The 22,860-nt window shown below is 42.7% G+C and overlaps 1 protein-coding gene across 11 annotated transcripts in view; it reads right to left on the bottom strand.

The window, feature by feature from the left end:
- PPP1R9A (protein phosphatase 1 regulatory subunit 9A) overlaps positions 1–22,860 on the bottom strand; it is a 136,825-nt gene that overhangs the window by 113,813 nt on the left and 152 nt on the right. For 5 of the 11 annotated variants that reach the window (XM_035129902.2, XM_035129896.2, XM_035129897.2 and 2 more), the window contains exons 1-2: positions 22,437–22,852; positions 18,690–20,335 (exon numbers count right to left, since the gene is read on the bottom strand). In XM_035129902.2, the coding sequence (XP_034985793.2) occupies positions 18,690–20,135 (1,446 nt within the window). In that variant the 5' untranslated portion in view covers positions 20,136–20,335; positions 22,437–22,852. Of the gene's footprint in view, positions 1–18,689; positions 20,336–22,423; positions 22,853–22,860 lie in introns of those variants that run through there. The other 6 variants (XM_035129901.2, XM_035129900.2, XM_035129899.2 and 3 more) reach the window with 3 other exon arrangements.

Here is a 22,860-nt window from a genome sequence, read left to right on the forward strand (position 1 = left end):
GTGTCACAGAAAAACCAAATTACTTGGACAAATTCAGTGCCTCTGCCAAGTGATCTGAGCAATGGATATAACTGTTCATCGAGGGGGGGGGGAGACGCTCCTCAGATATTATCCCTCTCCCCTCATCATTGTTCCTCAGGAATAGATATCAAGCTTGAACAGTTATTTCACTGCAGTGAGAAGCAAACGTTCCCTGCCAACTCCATGCAGGGCTGCTTGAAACTCTGTAAAGTCACTGCAGTCAGTGATGGGAAAAAATACTAAGCTATATGAATCCATGTCCGAGTATAAAGACAGGTTCCTACGTTCCTAATGTACAACAACCAAAGCAGGAAAACTTGCCTTTATTCAAAATTATCATAGCTGCCAAGTCTCCCGTTTTTCGCGGGGAAACCCTGGATTTTAAACCGTTTCCCGCTGTTCTCCTGAATGAAAAAAAAATCCTGTAAATCCCCCGGATTTCTTACCTGCCAGAGGCTCCATTTTGGGTGCTGGCACTGCCCGATTTCTGGTGCCCAGACATGGGTAGTGCAGCACCAGAAGTCGCTTCTACGCATGTTTGGACATGCATAGTAGCGACTTCCAGTGGCATGCTACCCATGTCTGGGCACCGGAAATCGGGCGGCGCCAGCACCGGAAGTTGCTTCTACACATGTCCAGACATGCGTAGAAGCGACTTCCGGTGCCACGCCCCTGCTGATCCTGCATTTTTCAGTGGGAGACTTGGCAGCTATGAAAATGATGAATCTTTCCTGGCCCTAAACATTAATCCCTCTTTAAAGGACAGTTTAATGTCCCAGGAGTTAGGGGTGATCCTGCATTCTGCCACTTCCACCCAAGAAAAACCCACTGTTTCCTGCTGAATCAGAACAAATGCCAATCCACGGATTGCCCAGTGTGGCAGCAAAAAGTACCAAGGAGAAGCAAAGCTGTGAGCTCCTCTCTAGGAACCAAACAGTTCCATGGTCTCAGGAAGCCAAGTTTTAGCTTACTGTGCCATGTGAACCATTTCATTCCAATAGTGCAAGAAGGATGCTGGTCTCGATGGCAAACTTAAGACACAGCAATACGATCCAGCTGTTAACAAAATTCACAAATTTTTAGCAGCGGTTTCCAAATTGCCTCAAGAACTATCACATCAATACACTGGTCGTGGGGGGACGACAACAAGAACCACAAAATCTATCCTTCCTTTAGGATAGTTCTGTGCTTTGATTTACCCTTAAACAGTCAGAATTTCAAACCTCTTAAATCTCAGAAAAGCAGGCCTGCAAAAAAAAAAATCCTCACTATATTTCCTTATGCATGCTAATAATTCTCTTTGCCTTCAAGTACTAAATGTTTTTAATGAAAACCCTATGCATTTCTCTCTGAACTATCCATAATTCAGTACTCAGAGCATTTCCATTAAAAAATAAGAGGGGGGAGGGGGAGAGAAATTACAAGCAGGGGTCATCCAAATGCAAATCGATGCTGCAGTAATAAAATTGGAAAAAGGTAATTCTTCAAGAGAGCTTCTCTTGCTACGGCAATTGTAAACGTCATTAACAAAAACTAAGGCAATATTTAAAAACAAGTCTCTTGCTGTAGTAGAATTAGTGAAACATGTTACAAAAACCTCACTAACTAGACAAAAATGCCTGCTTTTTGTTTGAAAAAAACAAAAAGACTCTTAATCATAACAGCCAACCAGCGCACATGGTTGATGGGGATTGGAAAATGAGACATCTGTTAAATTTTCCTCTTTATCTTCACCGTGCAGTGTGTGGCCACATGCCTTAATAACTGCATCCTATCCAAACCTCTCGCTGAATGTGAATTCATTTCCTCAGCAGCTTTTTCATGGCAGCCCACACCATGAATCAGAAAGGCTTCTCGGTCACGAACATGTCTTTTGAATATCCCTCTTACATTTTCCAGATGCAGAATTCAAACAAAAAGTGGGGAGAAAGAGAGAAGAGGCCAAATTAGGTGGCCCTCTGGCAAAGCTTGCTAATTGAACAATGCAAACAGTGCACCTCAAGCTCAACATTTCTGGAGAGGCACATGAACATGTTGTTATCAATATGCAGGGTGACCGGGTGTGGCAAACTATTAATCTCTATGCAGTCCTTTCCCCCACTGCAGCCTCCTGTTTAACATCCAATGGTAAAGTAATACTGGGGAAGTTATCTCAGATAGGAACAAGTTGCCATGTTATGTAAAGCAATACCTAAAATCTGTTTAATTGGAAATCGTGACTTGACGTTTCGCCACACAGAAGTAGAGAGGGGACATGCATTCAGTTGTGTGGAAATCCTGGAGAAACATCATTTTTTAATGACTCTTTCCCACCTCAGTATTTGCTGTAAGAATAAACTACATTTATTTTATACACCACATTCTTGCCTCCTATTTGTCTTTTCTCTAAACGAAAGCTGTTCAACAGTGGAACAGACTCCCTGGGAAGGTGATGGACTCTCTCCTTCATTGGAGGTTTCTATGCAGAGGTTGGATGGTCATTATGTCATGGATGCTTTAGTTGACATTCCTGCATTGCAGGGGGCTGGACTAGATGATGTTTATGGTCCCTTCCAACTCTACAATTCTAAAAAGCCCTAAGCGTTGTAACCTTTCCTCATAATGCAGCTGCTCCACCCCTTGAGGGTAACCTCAAGCAAGTTACAAACATCTTCATTATAATTTTTTACTTGCATTTATGACCAAGATCCAAAACATTACTGGGATTTATTATACAGGTATTTCCTGCTATGAGGAAGCAGTCCATTCTTACAGATTCAACATCTTCTACCATGGGTGCACAAGTAAGCAATGCTGTCTGCTGTCGGTTCAACTGTGGGCTGCTGAATTCATGCTCTACGCAGCTGCTGGTAACTTAACTGATTTATTAATAGCTGAGCTTTTAACACAGGCTAGTAGCAAGGTTTTTCACTGGTTCAATGGAAAACAGTCTGAAGGCTGTGTATTGTAGCTTGAAGTTGCATAAATACCATATCTTTAAAGCACATTACTTATGCCAAAGAACCCTGGGAACCGTAGTTTGTTGTGGGTGCTGGGGATTGTAGCTGTAAGAAGTGCCAGCTAGTTTTCATGGGCCTTAAATCTACTTTAAATGTATGGTGTGCATGTAGGCTGAGTTACATTGAAGGGAACAGTGGGCAATTGATTCACTGTGCCTGCAGACAACACACCACCCTCCCTTTTTTAAAAAATGTGCAAAGCATTTTTCTTTGCTATGTGTGCCCTTTGTTATGTGGCTTACCTGTGCTGTTTAGCTATCTACCCAGCCTTAGCCAAAACCTTAGCAGAGTTGTAAACAAACTGTTCTGAGACACTCAATTTTTAAGTAGCATTAGCCTACAAAATTACAACCATGCAGGAATTTTTTCCCGTTTTTGTGTGAAGTGATCTATTCTGTGCACTTGGGAAGTTCTCCCACGCAGTGCTTCTTTCTGTGATGCACTCTGCTTAGATAAACACGTGTGACAGAACAGGAATTTAAACTATTAACTTTCACACAGGCTTACCGGTTTGCTGTACCAATGACAGCCTAGACTCTGCATCAGATTGCTTTACATTTAACTTGTGACATGTCACAGCTGGTACACATATTTGTCACTCCTGTTTTCAACATACGCTAAAAAAATAATAATAGCGCACTTGTCAAACTGAGATGGAAGAATATCAGCCTATAACTGTTACATTCTTCCTCTTAGAAAGGTCTGTTCATTGTTGAAATCAGTATCTAATCCCCAGTATAGGGAGGCAGAGACTAACTTGGGGGCTCCATAGGCCTCAAGTCAGCACCTGGCACCCTTGGACAGCTGCCAGGACTCCAGTGCCCTGGCAGACCCTACCAATGCTTTCCCTGGGGCACTTGTGCTGGGCAGCTTGGTTGACAAGCCACCATTTTGAATTCCCGACAATACCCAGAGGTACCATGAGAAATTTAAAATGGAAGCTCACAGCAAACCACCAGTGCTGCAAGCCCACATTTGGGGGCCCACCTTAGGGCATGCCATGGGTCACTTCAAACATGAAGCCGACTCTAGGTATCTATTGTTATATTCAATTGAAAGATTCAGAGCATGCATTGTTTATTTTTATCTTAGAATGTAAATCGTGTAAACATTTAAAAACCATTTTCTATACCTTACTATCTTTCAGAAATAGATAATAGGCTAGCAATATGTGTGCCACTTCTGAAACATTTTTAAAGCACATGAAAGCACATATGGAACCGCATGAATCATTTTCAAGTTAGCTTCATTGAAAAGCAAATGGAGGAACTATTAAGAAACACAGGAGTGTTGCACTTTTCCCACTGTACAAAAATAATAATCATTAAATCCAAGTTCTCTAATGTCCGGCTCAGATAAGTGGAAATCAACCAAGAGCTCCCAAGTGGATCCAATTCCAGCAATGCAGTCAACAAATTTAAAGAGCACCAAAGAACACTTGCAATGAGCAACTGGGAGCACCCTGAGCAAGGAGGTATAAAGAGGACTTTGCAGCCACTATCTTACCCTGATGCAATATGACATCAGGTATGTGACAGGTGGACATGGCTGGGAGTGGTGGAAACAGCTTTTCTATGCCTGAAGGCACATACCGGTAGGAGGTACAACACCACACAAGCTGGCCAACAACTTCATCCTTGACCTTCCCATAAAGAGGAGGAAGGTCAAAGGAGACTTTTAGATAGGTTTCATGGAATGCATTTAGAAGCCTCTCCATAACCAGCAACCCTGCTCCTTAGGTTTTCTGATCACAGGGAAGCTTTTAAGAGTGTTGTCAAATGTGCTTAAAAGTCCACTTTCATGTCAACCCCCACCCCCCAATTGCCCACATTGAATGGGAAAGGCTGTGGCAGGCCTCTAAACTAAAGCATCTTTGAATCTGAAATGGATAATGCAAGAAACAGCAGGGAAAGGAGACGGAAATGTGGGCAGAGGCAACTACAATTATTTCCTACCCTGCCCAAAATAAAACGTTGCTCTAGTCTAGAATAAACATTTCCCTACCGCTTTATTTGATTCAAAGCCTTTCCCCATTTTGCTAATAAACAGAGTGAGGGGAATATTCTGCCTCCAGATAATCTTCTGATCCTGACACTTCTCTGCCAAGGATGTAGAATACATAGTTCTAACACTATCTGAAAGCTCTGGACGACCCGAGGCAACATTTTCAACAGCCTCAGTGTGTCCCTGAGAAAGAGAAGCAGATGCCCCCATGCTTTCAGAAAAGGCACACAAACACAGTGACTTTGAAACATTTTCAACTACCACTAAAATAACTTGAACAATATTTTAAACAGGTGAGCAAGATTCATTTCCTAATAAATGTTATTTACAATTATATTCACTCTTTATTTAATCACACTTTGCACTGTGCAGTGAAACTATTTCCACCAGACTGGAGATTTTCTAAATCCACACACTGGTCGGTCCCCCCCCCTCCCCTTGAGCAGCATAAGTTGGCTTGCTGCTGATAAGGTAAAGGGACCCCTGACCATTAGGTCCAGTTGTGACCGACTCTGGGGTTGCGGCGCTCATCTCGCGTTATTGGCCGAGGGAGCCGGCGTACACCTGCAAATGAAAACTGATGGCTTACAGAAAATAACTTTGTGTTGAGAACTATATAACTGTAAAAGCCTTGCATGGACTCGAGGCTCTGCAATAGCTCCATGATCCATAAAGGTAAAGGTAAAGGGACCCCTGACCATTAGATCCAGTCGTGACCGACTCTGGGGTTGCGGCGCTCATCTCGCATTATTGGCCAAGGCAGCCGGCGTACAGCTTCCAGGTCATGTGGCCAGCATGACAAAGCCGCTTCTGGCGATCCAGAGCAGCAAACGGAAACACCGTTTACCTTCCCGCCGGAGCGGTACCTTTTATCTACTTTCACTTTGACGTGCTTTCGAACTGCTAGGTTGGCAGGAGCTGGGACCGAACAACGGGAGCTCACCCCACCGACCTTCTGATCGGCAAGCCCTAGGCTCTGTGGTTTAACCCACAGCGCCACCCACATCCTGGTAGTTCTAGACAAAAGCATTGCAATTTGGATGGCTTATCACAAGGTCAAGGCCCTGACCTCAGGAAATGTGAGCTGAGCAGCGATGTGAACAGTACGGTCAGAGGGCAGCACTCAACACTTACTTCCTCCTCATCCTTTTAGTTAGTGCGTCAAATATTTTAAGATTGCAAGGTTGCAGATGAGTCCTTATTTATTTAAAGCATTTCTATAGGCCAATCAATAATATTAGGGCAAGGGAGTAAGTAAAGACCTTAATAATGTCTACAAGCCCGAAAGGGCCTGACTCTCTGCACTCTGTTTCAGCCAAATCCTGATGCCTGGCTTTCTAAGGTCAGTTGCTATTGGGGTTGTCCCCAAAAGCAAGAGGATCAGCACTGTGTTTGGGGAGACAAGGAATCCCATATCATTTCAGTCAGAGTTGGCCTGGTGGTCACCTAAACTGATTGCATGTTTGAGATTTTTAAAGTTGTCAGTGATGTAAATATTTTTAAACTTGCAACAGGTGCATAACAGTCAAATTGTACAAAATAGTGGGAGGAGGTATTGCTAATATCTTATGCCTTTTGTGTTTTTATGTTGTAAGCTGCCATGTGACCTTCAGACGAAGGGCGGTCCAGTAAACAAATTTAATAAATAATAGCAGCAACAAAAAGTCTTAGGTCTGTTGCAGCTCCTGGCAAGAAATGACTGAAGATTAACCTAAGTAGGACATGAACAGACTTGCAAGGCCAAGCAGATGTTGTGGCCCATAGCAACCTAAAGAGTTGTAAAACCAATCAACTTACTAGCTACCAGAGAGAGGCCTTAACACATAAAGAACATCTCTCTGATCTTCTTTGAATAGAAACCAACTGTCCAATATTACTCTTTTGAAAGCTCTGAATTGTATGACCAAAAAACCCACTTAGATTTCATCGGCAATGAAAAACTATTTAACTCAGAAATAAGTTTACTTTGCAAATTATCATTATATCAAGTGATCTTGATTTTAAGTGATGTTCCTAATTTGAACCTACACGCACACACGCATTTTCATCACTGTCCTTTGAAAAGTACCCAATGCTCAACAGATTTCCTTGTTTTCCTAAATTCTTATGTATTGTTCATTTGCACCTGTGCATAATCACTATTAGACAACATTTCAGCAATAATACAACAGGGGATCTCTGCCTAGTTGCTTCCCCCACAAGACTTACAGAGGAAGGATAGGGAGAAAACAGCAAAAGTGAAAAGCAAAGGCTGCATTACATTGCTACTAACTATTTGAAGTCAGTATATGGACCAGTGTGGTGTAGTGGTTAAGAGCGGTAGACTCGTAATCTGGTGAACCGGGTTCGCTTCCCCGCTCCTCCACATGCAGCTACTGGGTGACCTTGGGCTAGTCACACTTCCTTGAAGTCTCTCAGCCCCACTCACCTCACATATTGTTTGTTGTAGGGAAGGAAGAGAAAGGAGAATGTTAGCCGCTTTGAGACTACATAGGGTAGTGATAAAGCGCAGGGTGGATTTGATTTAAATCAAACTGATTTAAATCACGATTTAAATCACTAGTCAGTAAGGCTTGATTTAAATCATAGTTTTCTACATAAAGACTAATTCTTGCTGGTATAACTTTAATATGCTAGTAGATGAAGATTTTTAGAATAGCAACTTTTCATATTAGTTTTTTCATCCCCAGTTTAATAGGTTAATCATTCATACTGTATTTGGACAACTTTTCTGTTGTACTTAGGAAGGAGAAAAATAATCATTACCTTAATAATAACAATTTAAATAGATTTATTCAACTGAAACAATAACATTACAGCATATGTTATTTGCTTAAACAAACATCCATGTTTGTTAAGTAATTTGGCTAAACAAATATATATATATATATATATATATATATATATATATATATATATATATAACTTAGACTGTCAGCCCAGCCTACACATGAAAAACTTAAATACTGTCGACTCCAAACAATCAGAAAAATATTGTTTCTATTCTATTCACTGAACTTCTTGAAACTTAGCACTGAAGGGGTTGATTCTGTATTCATAGGTTTGTAGAACAATAGGATTAAGGTCTTTTTCTCAACTCTGTTCATGTTATAACATTTTTGCTGTGAAGAAGAGGCATGTGATCTCTGCTGAGTTAAATTCAGTTTTGAGAACTGCAAAAGTAAACCAAGCATCTGTGATAATAAACTGCCCAATAATCTTACAAAAACCTCTGGAAGAGCATGACATTGTTTTTTTGTTTTTTTTTATTGTAAAAAGCATCTTTATTAGGTTTCATAAAACATAACAATTTAAGAGCATGACATTGTGAATGGATTAATGGAATTTATTTACCAAAAAATTTAAACATAAAATTCTACATAATTAAAAAACTAATCTTTATTTCATGATGGAATAACCTTTGGATGGTAATATATTTTCCTCAAAAAGCATTTTATTTTAAAAAAATCCGATTTAAATTTTAAAAATCCGATTTTTTTATTTTTAAAAAAAAATAATTGATTTTTATCCACCATGATTAAAGCGGGATATCAAATCCAAATTATTATTATTATTATTATTATTATTCATTGCACAATTAAACATCCAATCATTTCCTATACTCAAAGCTCTTGTCATTGCGTTCACTTTCCAATATATTTTGTCTCTGGTTCAAGCAACAAATGATAGGCAGCTGTATTATTTATTGCCCTGACTTTTTTAAAAAATGAAAACATATGAAGTTCAGGATAGTGGACCAGTGGAGCTACTTAACCCTTTCCCTTTCTGCAATTTGTTAATTCAAATTTTGCTCTAGCAGCTTTTTGAGGGTAATAATTTCCCGCCCCCTTCCCCCCAGGAGAGCTGCTAAGGGAGGCAAGTTTGAGTCAATAAGCTCTCCACCCCCCCTCCCACCACACCCTTCCCAATTTCAGTCTCACACAACTGCATGCTGTTTAGCCCTGAAATACAAATAATGCCATCAGATTAAGGAAAGGCAATTTATTAAGTTTGATTATTATGAAATATGAGATTTTAGGAGTGCTTTACACTAACTGACATCTTCGACCTGTTGACTGACCCTCCTGTATGTCACAGGACAAATTAATTGTATTTGAGTCTGTAAATTGCAAACATCTTAAGACTGATTAACTTTGGAAGATGAGTCTCTCCCACTGAGTTCAATACAGCTGCAACCATGTTGAGAGGAAAGATGGTTAATCATTGGCTGAAGAACTTCAGCTCTCTTGAAAGAGCAAAGACCCTTTGGACACCTTAAAGACAACAGCATCCACTTCTTCAAATGCTTTAAGTGAGAGTTAAATAGACTCTAGTCCATGGAACCTTATGCCATATAAATGTTTTCATCTTTTAAGATGCAACAAGACGACTTCTTGTTTTTGCTACAAAATCCTTCAAGGGTTGTCTCTTAAAACAGTGGCCTAACCTTCTATTCTCTGTAAGAACAGGTTCGGTGAGCAACTTTGCCCCACCCTTCCTAACATTTAGTCCAGCATCCTGTTCTCACAGTAGCCAACCAGATAGATGCCTATGGGAAACCCTCAGACAAGACCTGAGCACAAGAACAGTCTCCCCTCCTACAGTTTCCAGCAACTGGTATTCAGAATGATTGCTGCCGCCAGCTGTGGAAAGCAGAGCAATAGCCACTGCAGTACTAATCTCCTCAGTACCAATTTCTCACATAATTAAAAACAATTTGGTAGAACGGTGCTAACACCATCACAACAGGACTAATTCTCTGCTCTGCTGTTTCAAAAAACCCACACAACAAGGATCTGCAGAGCATTTGGATGAAATATGTAAGGCTGCTCTGATGTCGTTTACTCTCCATATAGATTTACGCTTGTGCTTTATCATACCCTGATTTGAAAACATGAGAGCTACTTAGGAGCAAAGAGAAATTCTTTAAAAGGTACAGTGATCATGTGTATAGTTTGGAACTCTGAGAGGTGTATTTTAGAACTCTGGATATGCATACCCCACTATTACTACTAGTAAAAATATAGTTTCAATTTAAAAGGTAAAGGGACCCCTGACCATTACGTCCGTCCAGTCGTGACCGACTCTGAGGTTGCGGCGCTCATCTTGCATTACTGGCCGAGGGAGCCGGCGTACAGCTTCCAGGTCATGTGGCCAGCATGACAAAGCCGCTTCTGGCGATCCAGAGCAGCGCACGGAAACACCGTTTACCTTCCCGCTGTAGCGGTACCTATTTATCTACTTGCACTTTGACGTGCTTTCGAACTGCTAGGTTGGCAGGAGCTGGGACCGAGCAACGGGAGCTCACCCCATCACAGGGATTCGAACCACCGACCTTCTGATTGGCAAGCCCTAGGCTCTGTGGTTTAACCCACAGCGCCACCTAAAACACTTTACATACACAAAAACGGCCATCAAGGTTAACAATAAAACTACAAACCCCCCCCCCCTCTAGACAACCCATGAACAATTATAAGCATAGTAATCAAATGACTGGGATAAGAGGTACATCTTAATCTGGTGCCGAAAGGATGTTAGCATCAACACCAGGCAGGCCTTGCTGAGAAGAACATCCCATAGATGTATCTCAAAACCTCCATAAATAATCAGTGATCTTTCCACCAAAAGGAAGACAAACCCAATAAGTGGTGCTACTGAAACATTCCATCACTCAAAGCCAGACATTATTTGTAACTCTAGCAGTAATTAGAACTCATGGGTCCCCAGTAAAGCAAAGAGCTTTGCTGTATTTGGGAAGGGGGCATGATAGCAGAGCTGGAAATTAGTTTTAGGTGCCACATTTGGTATGGCATTGATAGATTCTACACTGGCATTCTGGTTACTATATGAACAGACTCTTGGTGCTAGATGACAAAATGCAAGGACCCGTATGATCATGTAATGAGATAGTTGAGTACAGTGAAGAACCCCTAGGTTTACGTACCTCACTTGGAAGTATTCACATGGTAAGTGGCAGTCTAATGTGGCACTTAATAACAAGGGGTTGCAGAAGAACAATCTACTCCTGAACCTACTGTTTTAAGAATAGGCGCAATAGGTCTATTTTCTACCTCAGCATGTTTCAAGCTTATAAGCCTTTGAAGAGCATCTTCTCTCCCCCTCGGTTTACATCCCTAATCATCCATCTTAATCCTTTTAAGCACAGAGCTAGTAAAAAAAAACCCAACTTGTAACTTCTTCATATAATCTCAAGCAAATCATGAATTGCTATTAGACATTTTTAGAAATTTAAATTGGCTCTGCCTTCAGCTGTTCTTTAAGTTGTGTGCAATTAACTGCATTAATGTTCTCTATCATTATAGGAGTGGGGAATGAAAATGCTGGCCCCGGGGAGGGGGGGGGGATATTGAAAGAATACTTCCAACATTTATAACTTAGTAGTAGCACAGGATAAAGATGTGTGCCTGTCCACATTTTTTCCAACAGTAAGGAAAAGGTTAATGTAAAAGGTAAAGGGACCCCTGACCATTAGGTCCACTCATTACCAACTCTGGGGTTGCGGCACTCATCTCATGTTATTGGCCGAGGGAGCCGGCATACAGCTTCCAGGTCATGTGGGCAGCATGACTAAGCCACTTCTGGAGAACCAGAGCAGCACACGGAAACACCGTTTACCTTCCCGCTGTAGCAGTACCTATTTATCTACTTGCACTTTGACGTGCTTTCGAACTGCTAGGTTGGCAGGAGGAGCTGGGACCGAGCAATGGGGGATTCGAACCACCGACCTTCTGATCGGCAAGACTTAGTCTCAGTGGTTTAACCAACAGCGCCACCCGCGTTCCACGTCCATGTAGATGTGGACAAAAAAAAACATATCACATGTTAAATCATACTTTAAAAACATATGCTCCTGCCCCAGGTTTTTTTTCTTTTTTATGTCACCACTCCAATCCATGCCTACATACCCACAATATTAGCTGCAGGGGAGGCAATATACAAGTTATTGTGCTTGTATGTTCTCCCCTCTACAGCCAATAGTACCTCTAGTGAGGGCAATTTCGATAGAGGTTGCAATGGGAAGAGGGTTAGAACCTCACAACTACAAACCTCCTCAAACCCAAACCAAATCCTGCAATTAGCAAAACTGCAATGAGGAGACATTGGGAGATATATTCACATATTTCCCATTATATTGAATTCGGTCGTCACTTGCTCTGGTGGATTTTATGCAGTTTATTCAGCTACACACACACCTGGCCATCCAGGTGTTATTGAACTCCAACCATCATGTGTGTAGTTAAATAAACTGCATAAAATCCAGGAACAAGGAACCCGATGGTCAGGGATGATTGCTGTAGTTCATCAACACCACAGATACTTGAGCTGTTGGCCTATTGTTAACTTCTTGTGATATATTTATACTAGATTAAAAGGGGGGATATACTGTATAAAAACATGATGTGATCTTACGTAAAATTTACACTGAAATGCTATTTATTTTTTGTTGTTGTTCTATTTAAAAATAGGTGTTTGTTTAAAATAACAATAGGAAAAAGCAACTTGGCACAGCTGACATTCCAGGAACTCTTATCAAGGTTGCTTGGTCTGTTTTATTTCACAGGGAAACATACATGTGTGGAAATGACAGTTTTTATGTTCTTTGTAAAAGACCATCAAGAGAACAAATGATCGGTAGTGGAATCCTGCATATGCCTACTCAAAGTATGTCTCATTAAGGTCAATGGGACTTACTTCCAGGGAAAGGTATCGAGGAGGAGGAGGAGGAGAGTTTGGATTTGATATCCCGCTTTATCACTACCCTATGGAGTCTCAAAGTGGCTAACAATCTCCTTTTCCCTTCCTCCCCCACAACAAACACTCTGTGAGGCGAGTGAGGCTGAGTGACTTCAGAGAAGTGTGACTAACCCAAGGTCACCCAGCAGCTGCATGTGGAGGAGCAGGGAAGCGAACCCGGTTCACCAGATTATGAGTCTTAACCACTACACCACACTGGCTGTGTGTGGAGTGGGGCTATAGCAATCTGAGGGCTGCATTCTCATGTGGAGAACCTTCTGGGGCCCATATACTAGTGGTAAGTGGGGTCAGAGGCAAAAGTAGGTACAGCAGCAGATGTGACTCTTGCCTTAGAACAGTAGCCTACAGCCCATTCACATAAAAGTTGGGGGTTTATGCACATAGACACACACTACAGTACCTCCAACATCCATCATCCATATTGTACTGACGGGGCAGCCTTTTTTTTTTTTTAGTATGTGCAATGACAAATATTCAGGTTGAGCAGATGTGGAGGCATATCTTAAACAGGTGAAGAGACTGGCAAAGCCCCACATCACATCTACAGAGCAAAAGTCAACATTCTGAGAGGCTTACAGATCCCAAATTCAGAGTCAGCAGTGCTTGAATAAGGATTCCAGAGATGGAGAGCAAAAACTTAAGTGTCACGCATAGTTTCTTACCTTTTCCCCATGGCTGGTAAAGCTAGATTAAATTATACAAAATAGCCAGACAAATTAAGAGAACCTGTGCAAATTTGCATAACTTGATACGGCACTTGCAATTCTGCTTTTCTTGGGGATTGCTCGAGTGCTAAGATTTGCATTTATTTATTTGTTTTAATCAAAGTACACACTGGCCATTCCAAAACGAGCTGGGAAATTGTACTCCCGGGGCCAGGGCTAATCACAGGATGTGCTGCAGGTACTAGGAAAGCCAGGAAAAAATAACAACCAGCATTGTTATTCCTCATCTTTTTCCTTCCCGTGGTTCCTCCCTTTCTTCTTGTATCTTCTTTTATATTGTTAAAACAATAACAAAACAAAACAAGACATGACAGTTGGGCTAGAGAGGAGTTGCAAGTTATTTGGTCCCCTTCCCCAGTACAACTCTTGCCCCTTTGTATCTCCACAGAACTGCACAGTAGTTGAGGAAGCTGCAAGACCAAAATAGTTAAGGCAACAACTCTCTCTCTCTCTCTCAAGTAAAAGCAGCTTAGCACAGAATTTTCCACTGGTGACTGCTGCATTAGCTGCAAGAGTTTAAAACGATGGAACAAAAGTTTAAAAGGACAATAGACTGACTCATTTCCCATGAAAGGCGAAGGAGGGTGTGGGGTTCTTTCCCTCCTGGTTCTTGCAAACTGCAGTTAGAGACTCATTGTGTATAACAGTGCAAAATTTACCATTACAGTACATCATGGATTAAAGAAATGCACCCTCACAACATGTATGTATTTTTGCAGTCAAGGATTGGTGAAAATCAAGCAATACTAGCTTCTCCACATTCAAATGCTTGATGGCCAAGTGTTTTGTTTTTCTTTTTATCTTACCCCACAAGTGTTGGTCATTCCTGAAGCTGTTGTACTTCATATATGCCTTTTGTGGATTTTATGTGATAATCGCTACCAACACATTAAGTCTGTGACAGATGCACACAATTTAACATACAAATGATAACTTGATCAGCAGGTGAGAAATTATTTTCAGTAATATGCAAATTGGTATTGTTGAATAAAACAGCAATTTGAGAGGGTTTGTTTGTCTAGCTTAATTTCTTTCCAGTGACTCGCTTCATCAACTCTGTCATCTGACTCTTTAGATTACAGTTTGTCAATTGTTCCTCAATTACTTAGTGGATAAATGATTACTGCAGCTGGATAAATGATTTCTGCATCTGTAACTGATATTACCAGATACGGTTTTCCGTACTTAGGAATTGTGGTTTTCCTAACTGAAGTAATGGTTATACCAATAAAACGTGTGTCAGGAAAAGATGGACTAAGTTATAGCAGACCTGGTTATAAATTCATCCGTGCAGCATTCACCAGTTTAAACCTACAAGAATCCCACATGGGTTGCCAGACTACTTTGGATCTTATTTCTTTGTTAGCTTTTCTGATTTACAAAAGCTGAGAAACAGACCATGAATACTAGGAGCTGAGTAAGAGACCCTCTCGAGGACCTTTTCTTCTCTATGTTTATTTATTACATGCATATCCCACACCTTTTGTCCAAGAGGCTCAAAGCAACGTACAGTACTCTGTCTCATAGCCCTCATTTTAATACATAGGAACATGAGCTAAGCCTACTGGACCAGGCCAATGGCACATCTAGTCTAGCATCCTTTTATCATAGTGGCCGCCCGGATGCCTATGGGAAGCCTGCAACCAGGACATGAGCACTCTGCTCACCAGTGATTCCCAGCAACTGGTATTCAGAGATACGATGTTTCTGATAGTGGAGGCAGAACATAGTTATCATGGCCAGCAGCCATTACAATGACCACGTTATCTCTCAGCCCAATATGGCATGCAGAACAGTCTCTAACATCTGAAAAAAAACAACCTGGCATATGGGTTACCTCTTACTCTATAATTTTCAACTTTGCTTGAGAACTTCTGGTTTCCAGGCCAATTTACTTATGCAAGGCAATCTGACATTGTCACTGCCACCCCCCCACCCCCTCTATTCCCTGGTCACAGCATCAACCAGATACTACCACCACACCTGCCCCCAACTTTTAAATATTTTAGTGGTGTATCCATAAATGTTTGTTGTGGGAGCAAATGAAAAACTGTTATAGCACTTACACAGCATTTCTTTAAATGTCAAGAAAATTGGGGGGGGGAACTGATTTTTAAATTAAAATCTAAACAAGTGAACCTATTTACACATTTTGTTCTGTATAGTTCTGTACAAATCTAAAATTTAATTCTCAGATTCTGCACAGCATTAACAAAAGTCAGCTATGCCATCTCAAATGGGTTCCAAAGTAACTTTCACTACATGCCATGCATTTGAGCAAGCCTTGGTAACTGAATTCATCAAGTGGGAAAAGTCTTATTTGTGACATCAAACCATTTCTCTGAACCCCAGCACAACCGTGGGAGGAAAGTGCCACTTTTCCTCCCCAGCTCCAGTACAGGAAAGGGGGGCAGGGGCTCACCCCTGTTGTTATGAGCTTCAGAGACTCTTGTAAAGCAGTGGGATGCCTTGCCTTCTCAGCCTCAGTACCAGGTTTTTTAAAACACACACATTTGCCAGTGACAACGCTCATGTGTGCCTTTGTCAACGGTTGCTAAACAGTAGCAGTCAGTCAATTTTCACTAAAAAAAGTAGTTCATGATCAGAGATACCTGTATAAATTCCAATCTAGCACAAAGACTGACACTACCTCAATTTCAAATTAGGCTTTTCTCTGCTTAATGTTTCCATTTTTAAAAAGTAATATTTACTGATTTTCAATGATTCAACTAATGTAACATAAATGTCATCCTTACATCACAGATAGTTGCTATTCCTGTTTGATTATTCAAGCAGGAGGCACATATCTAAACACGTGTGATGTGTGAAACAGGATCAATTACCTGGGTTTAAAACATTGCTTGTGGAATTGTCAAGCTAGTACAGAGAACCCAATGAGATTTCCCCCATAAGAAAATGCAACACAATCACATTTATATATCAAGGTCCTCTAATGCAATGTTTACCACCAACTTCGACTTGCAAGGAAAGACGTTGCAAAAGGAAGGAAGGAAAGTGGGGGGGTTTTTCTCAGTAACAGGGCTCTCAGAAACAGGACTTGCAAAAAAATACTGTATTTCAGGACATAATGAATACCATTCCAGCACTTTGTTAGGAGGTGCTGGGCAACTACCCCTTGAGGAGACTAAATTTATTAAATACATAAAATCCTTAAAATTAAGAAATGAGACAGCCAGGGGGTGGGGGTGAGCCTACTGTAACAACATCCAGTTCCCTAATCAGCATGTCTGACAAATGGGTTGGCAAAGGGAGGGTAAGACCAAGCTGTGGGAGAGAAAGAAAACCACCATGTCTGTAGCACCCAGAGAGAGTGGCTTCCAAAGATACCCACTGAGTTCATAGCAGAGACAAAAGTCTGAATGGGAGGTCTTCTTAGTTCACAGTTCAGTCTTTCTGATCCACTTCACTAGCTCAGTTTGTGGTTATCCAAAGGATGGCGAGAAGAAAGAAAGAAAGAAAGAAAGAAAGAAAGAAAGAAAGAAAGAAAGAAAGAAAGAAAGAAAGAAAGAAAGAAAGAAAGCTGTTTCGAGGGGAACTGAGTCTTCCTGCCCCACACCAACACCAACAACACTAGGCTAGACTAACTCAGTTTGCAATTATCCAAATGGTGGAATATAGAAAGCAGAGTGCCTCTTATTAGCCTCTTACTAGCCAATACTGATTTAGAGTTAGCAAGAAAGCTGGCTTCACACTGCTGCCTGGGGTCAGCTGCTATATAACTCTGGATCATAGCTGCCAAGTTTTCCCTTTTCTCGCGAGGAAGCCTATTCAGCATAAGGGAAAATCCCTTAAAAAAGGGGTAACTTGGCAGCTATGCTCTGGATATGTTCACAATGTTAGTTATTCCCAGAAAAGACACAAGCCCCTGATTACCATCAACTGGGCCTTAAACATGCCCAATGAATGTGAATCAGATGTTGGAATCTTTGCAGCCTTATACAACCATCTCAACAGCCCTCTTATAGAAGGCATTTCTGAAACTGATTGTAAGCCTCCATAAGGAAAGTAACAATTTGTACCTTAGCTAGGCTTAGGGAATATGGTGTTGTGAGTCCCAGTTATCCTACACTGCAGGATGGAAGTGCCATGGGGGGGGGATGTGATTTGAGACATGTTAATAGACAAAAGGGTGATGATTAAGGTTGAAAAACCTCAGCCCTTGTATACAGTACCTTATCATCTCAATGGGTATCTGAGATATGATGTTATAAAGAGCTCCCCCTCCCCACCCCATAGCTGTTCTCTAAAACTTAGGACTTTATAGGCAGTTCATCTAATCCCCTATCACATGTTCTCACCATCAATTCTGCAGTCAAGGATTACACACAAACACACTTGTTGGAAGGCGGCTGCCATTATACAATGTTTGCAAAAGCACTATATGGGAATAAGCAACTGGAATCCCAAAGACCAAATCTTAGGCTGCCCATCCCAGAGGCATGACGAGTGCGCAGAAGGAGCAATAGCTGTGGCCATAGCAACCGCTGTCATCTTGGGAAGTAGGCCTGAGACCTAGTCAATCGCCTTCCCATATCTTCCCAAAATGGACCTCGCATGGAATTAGAAGCTACCTAAGGTCTAAGACGAACAGGGCATTCGTAATATCTAGCACTTCACAGCTCTGTAGGAGGGCTTTTTTCAAGCTAGTCCTGTCAGAGGATTCTTTGCCCCACCTTCAATCGACCACAATTTTTTTTTCATCTCCTAAGAATCACAGCTAAGTGACAAAAGAGATCTAGCTACCCACTTCCCACCATAGGAGACAAAATCGTACTGGGGGGAAAACAAGTTATCACAGACACAGGCTGATTAGGACCATTTCAAACCTACTCTAGCCACATAAAACCCTTCTGAGTGAAAGTATGCCTAAATATTGTGACAATAAATATGTCTGATACACCGGTTAGCCACAACTATACAAGGGGCAAGCAAGAGTTATTAGGGCTCGGGATGATTCTTAACAATTTGAATTCATCCTTGTTTTCCAGTCAGGACCAAATATGAATCCTAAGGCCACGAAACAAATTCAATACTGGAAGCAACCAGCAAAAAATTCGCCAGAGACAATGTCAAGAGTTAAAACAAAAGAACAGAAACAACCACTCAAAAACAGTGTAAAGAATAACAGACCAGTGAAACTTACCTTAATTGGAGCACTACTAAACTTAATTTTTCGGCTTGCTGGGATTTCATCTTCTTCTGGCAATCCAATAATTTCAGAACATTCCATGTCAGGTTCGTAATCACAGTTGTCATCGCTGTCTTCTTGATCATCCTGTTCTGTTCCCGTCTCCCCCCAGTCAGAATTATATCTTGATCGTACCCTGTAGACATTGTAATCAGAGTGCATATACACATGAGAACTCTGAAAGTTATTCAAGTCTTCCTGTTCTTCCTTTCCATTTGTATCTTCACAGTGGGAGCCAACAGAATACGAAGCTTCAGTGACTGTGATGTCATCACTAGCTATTAAGTTTCCTGATATTTCTGCAGTCTCAGCTCCAGCAGAGATCTTTTTTTGCTGCAAAGGTGGTACTTCAGGCTCTATTTTTGCCTTACTGCTCGTACAGTTCTCACCCAAACTTTGTTTATCAAGTCCACCCACGGACTTTTGTTTAGTCGTTTCACAGGCATCCACAGAATCGTAGCACACATCCTTGTTTTGTATTCCACCTGTTTTTGACAAAGGCAAAATGCTTTGGGGGGTTTCATTGTCTGATGGTGATCTACTACTGTTCTGCTCAGAGTTTTCAACAGGTGCTGAGCTGGTATTTTGTTTAGCTGACGGAGGCCAAGCATTGGCGTCTTTTATGGGGCTGAAATCGTCGAGGTTTGCAACACTGGAAGACAGATTTGTGTCCACAGAAGACAGGTTTAGTGGATAGTGGCCAGTTACAGAATACTCTTCATTGTCTCCTGTCTTTTCTAGAACATTTTGTTGTGAGTCAGTATTTTCAAACACTGCACTAAGTTGGCTCACTGTTGGAGAAACAGCCTCTGTCCTTGAACTAAGACTATCCAGCGAATCTGTACTTCCTCTGTTAGACTTAGAGCTGCACCAGTCATCTTGAAGATCACTGTTAGAAACGGATCTCTCTTTCTTTGGGGAGTAGCGATTTGAATGCCCTGTTTCATGAGTATTTCTTTCAAACAACTTCCGTGTTTCAGTAAACTTGGAGTAAGAAGGACCATCGTGCATAGAATCAAACCTACTAATCCTTTCTGAAACGGAAGATTCTAACTTCACAACTGAACCATCTCCCTTCTCCACAAGCTCTTTTGGCCTAATTCTTCTTTGGGGGGATAGGGGTCCACCTTTACTTCTGGTCTTTGCCATGCCTCCAGCACTCTCATTGGGCTCCATGCCCATTTGCATGAATAAATTTTTAATCCTGTTGACGTTAGATCCATATTTCCTCCCCCTGGTTTGCTGAGAAGCCTCTCCTTCTTCTTTAGTCTTTTGTTCTCCATCTGACTTAGGCTTGTCAAAGGTGCTTTTCAATGCTTGGAACTCAGTCCTATAAGCGTTCCTGTGAGGAGAGGCACTTCGGAGGTTGGATCTTTCCCCTGAACACTCTGTCTTCATCATGTTTATTTTTGGGATGTTAAACCAACATACATAGTGGCCGCTGTATCCTCCCAGTTGAGATTGTGGATGAGGGGCTTAAAGGACATTAGATTCTGCCAAGGCCATACTTATAGGCAGATGACAATCCTCCAGATATGGGTACCAGCAAAAACAAAAACAAGTGGGAAACTGGATGTCTTTCAAAAGAATGTTGATGTAACCTGCAACACAAAGGAGGATTTTGATTCATATCAGTGGGTTTGTAGATCTTCATACCTATTCAACATTTACATCGGTTTTAGAATATGGCTGGCTATAAAAGGGGAAGGTTGTAATATGAAGCCACCAGATGCAATTCCATCTCCCAAAGGAATCACATTTGAATTTGGAAGTTATATGGATGGAAGACATGCCTGGGAAGCCCCACTGATACATACCCTAAGCTCCTTAAATGAAGACCAGAACATAACTGGAATAAACTATTTCACACTTTAATAACAACATGTTATAGTATCTTCAGAACTTCATTTAAGTGAGGGCTAATCAGGACTCCATCTCTTCGAACCCATTTTGGATTTCATTACACGAACCTCTGGATCATTATATGGAGTAACAGCAGAAGACAGTAAGTGAAGTAAATTCCTATAATAAACAAATAATTATACTGCCATCACATGACTGAGAATGGAGACATTACTTCTGTGTAGGACCAAGACCTAATCCCTCTCTTTCCCGACAGTCAGTGTATGCACATGCATATATACGCTATTCAAATGTACAACAGTTCTGTATTATACCAATGTATTTTATCATTAAAGTGTCCTTCAAATGATGATGTAGAGTCAGGTACACATATCTCTACCACTGTGAAATGGTGTCATGCAGCAACAGCAACACTTTGCTGCCTTCATTTTCAAAACACCACCACCACCAAATGAACAAATTAATAAACTCACTCTGAGACTGTAGGGGTGGGGGGGAGAGAGAGAGATGAGAGAGAGAAATCACATGCACAGAAATTTAGAACTTGCAGGAAGCAAATAATTTGGTATGGTAAAAACTTGCCTGTTCCCCTTGGGGGTATATTCGGCATGACAAAGAACCATGAAAGGTGCAGTGAAAGGGGGAAGAGGAAACCTCAATGCAGGCTAAATCTGTCCATTTCCCAGTCTGGATCTCGGTAAAATCTGTACGGCAAGTGGCATTTTATATGGATCCCGAGCGTCCTGCCCTCCCGCAAGGAGGAATACGGGGGCTGGCAGAGTCCCTTGGCGTCGTTTAATAGAAGAGGAGGAGGAAACGGGTTTTGCTTCCGAATCCAGCCTGAGCAAGCAGCCCTAAAGAAATACAGAAGAGCAGCACATGACTAATAATAGAGCAAAATCTCTCATTAGCGCCCTTCTGTTTCCGCCTCCTCCGCCGCTACAACTTCACCGCAGCTGCAAGCCTCCCGAAGCGACCGACCCGAGCAACGCACACATGTGGACCTGGCTCGGCTCGCTCCGGCCCCGACTGGCCTCCACCTCCCGCCTCCTCCCGCCTGCCCGAGTCAACGCGCTGCCGGGGCTGCGAGACAGATTACAAGACTCGCGCCCATATTGCGTCTGTTCTCCAGCCTTGACAACTAAGCGGTTATTTGCTCCTAAGCAACGTTGTGATGTGGCCGTTAATACCCCCCAATCCCTTCCTTGGAAGAGAACCACATCCCTGCCTCTAAATCGCCTCTCTCTCCCTGGTCCCCAAGCATGCAATTAATTAAGGGGGGGCGTGGAAGGGTCATTTGCAAATAATAGCGAAGGTGAGAGTAATCAATCTCAAGGCGCAGAACCTTCCCCCAACCTCCACGCTTCGCTGTTTCGGCGTCGCTCGTGCAAGAAACCCACCCGTGGAGGGGTGGTATACTGCCAGCTAGTAAGTGTGGCGATAAATCCCCTTCTTTCCTTCCTTCGTTTCCTTTCTCTCTCCAGCCTAGCGCGACGTCCTTCACGCTCCCTATAGGAAAGTGGCGCAAAAGGCACAACTCTGTCCCCGCCAGGGAAGGAAAAACAAAACAAAACCCCCAATCCGCTGCTACGTAAACTGCCCAGGCAGGGAACGCGGGAGCCGGGAAGCACCTTGCAACAGGAGCGGCGGCTGTATAAGAATGCAGGGAGCAAGACGGCGCTCACGAGCCTTGCAAGCGAACCTGCCCACTTTCGGTGCTCCCGAAACAAAAGCTGCTCCCGGCCGCAGGAGTCAAGCCACAGCGAGCCCCACACAGGCAGGTTTTGTTTTGCAAAGAGCGGGGGCAGGGGCAGGGGGGCGCTCACCGCGGCACCTTACCCGGGAGAGTCGGAGTTCCAAAAGCCCCGCCGCCTCTCGATCCCCCTCCGATTCTCTTCCTGCTGCTCTGGCTACTACTGCCGCCGTGCTGTCCACCGGACCACCACCTCCCAGCACTGCTGCTGCTGCCGCCGCCCGCAACCTGCCCGGCAGCAGCAACCTCCTCCGACTCGGCTCTTGCACGCCATTGCAGGCGGCGGCGGTGGCGCCTGAGACGCTGCTGCGCGGGGTGGGCGGGGGAGGAAGGTTCCCGCGCTCGGCTCCACCACCAGCCGGGCTTCCCGCCGCCCGCTCGGCCTCCAGGGGACGCCCAGGCAGGCAGGCAGGCAGGCGGGTGGGTCCCGGGCGGCCCTAGTGAGGGAGCACGCTGGCCAGCTCGGGCGGCCCTTGGCCTCTCCGAGCCAAGAGCGCCTGACAGGTGCCT

The sequence above is a fragment of the Zootoca vivipara genome, chromosome 12 (genome assembly GCF_963506605.1).
Source record: "Zootoca vivipara chromosome 12, rZooViv1.1, whole genome shotgun sequence".
NCBI classification, from domain to species: domain Eukaryota; kingdom Metazoa; phylum Chordata; class Lepidosauria; order Squamata; family Lacertidae; genus Zootoca; species Zootoca vivipara.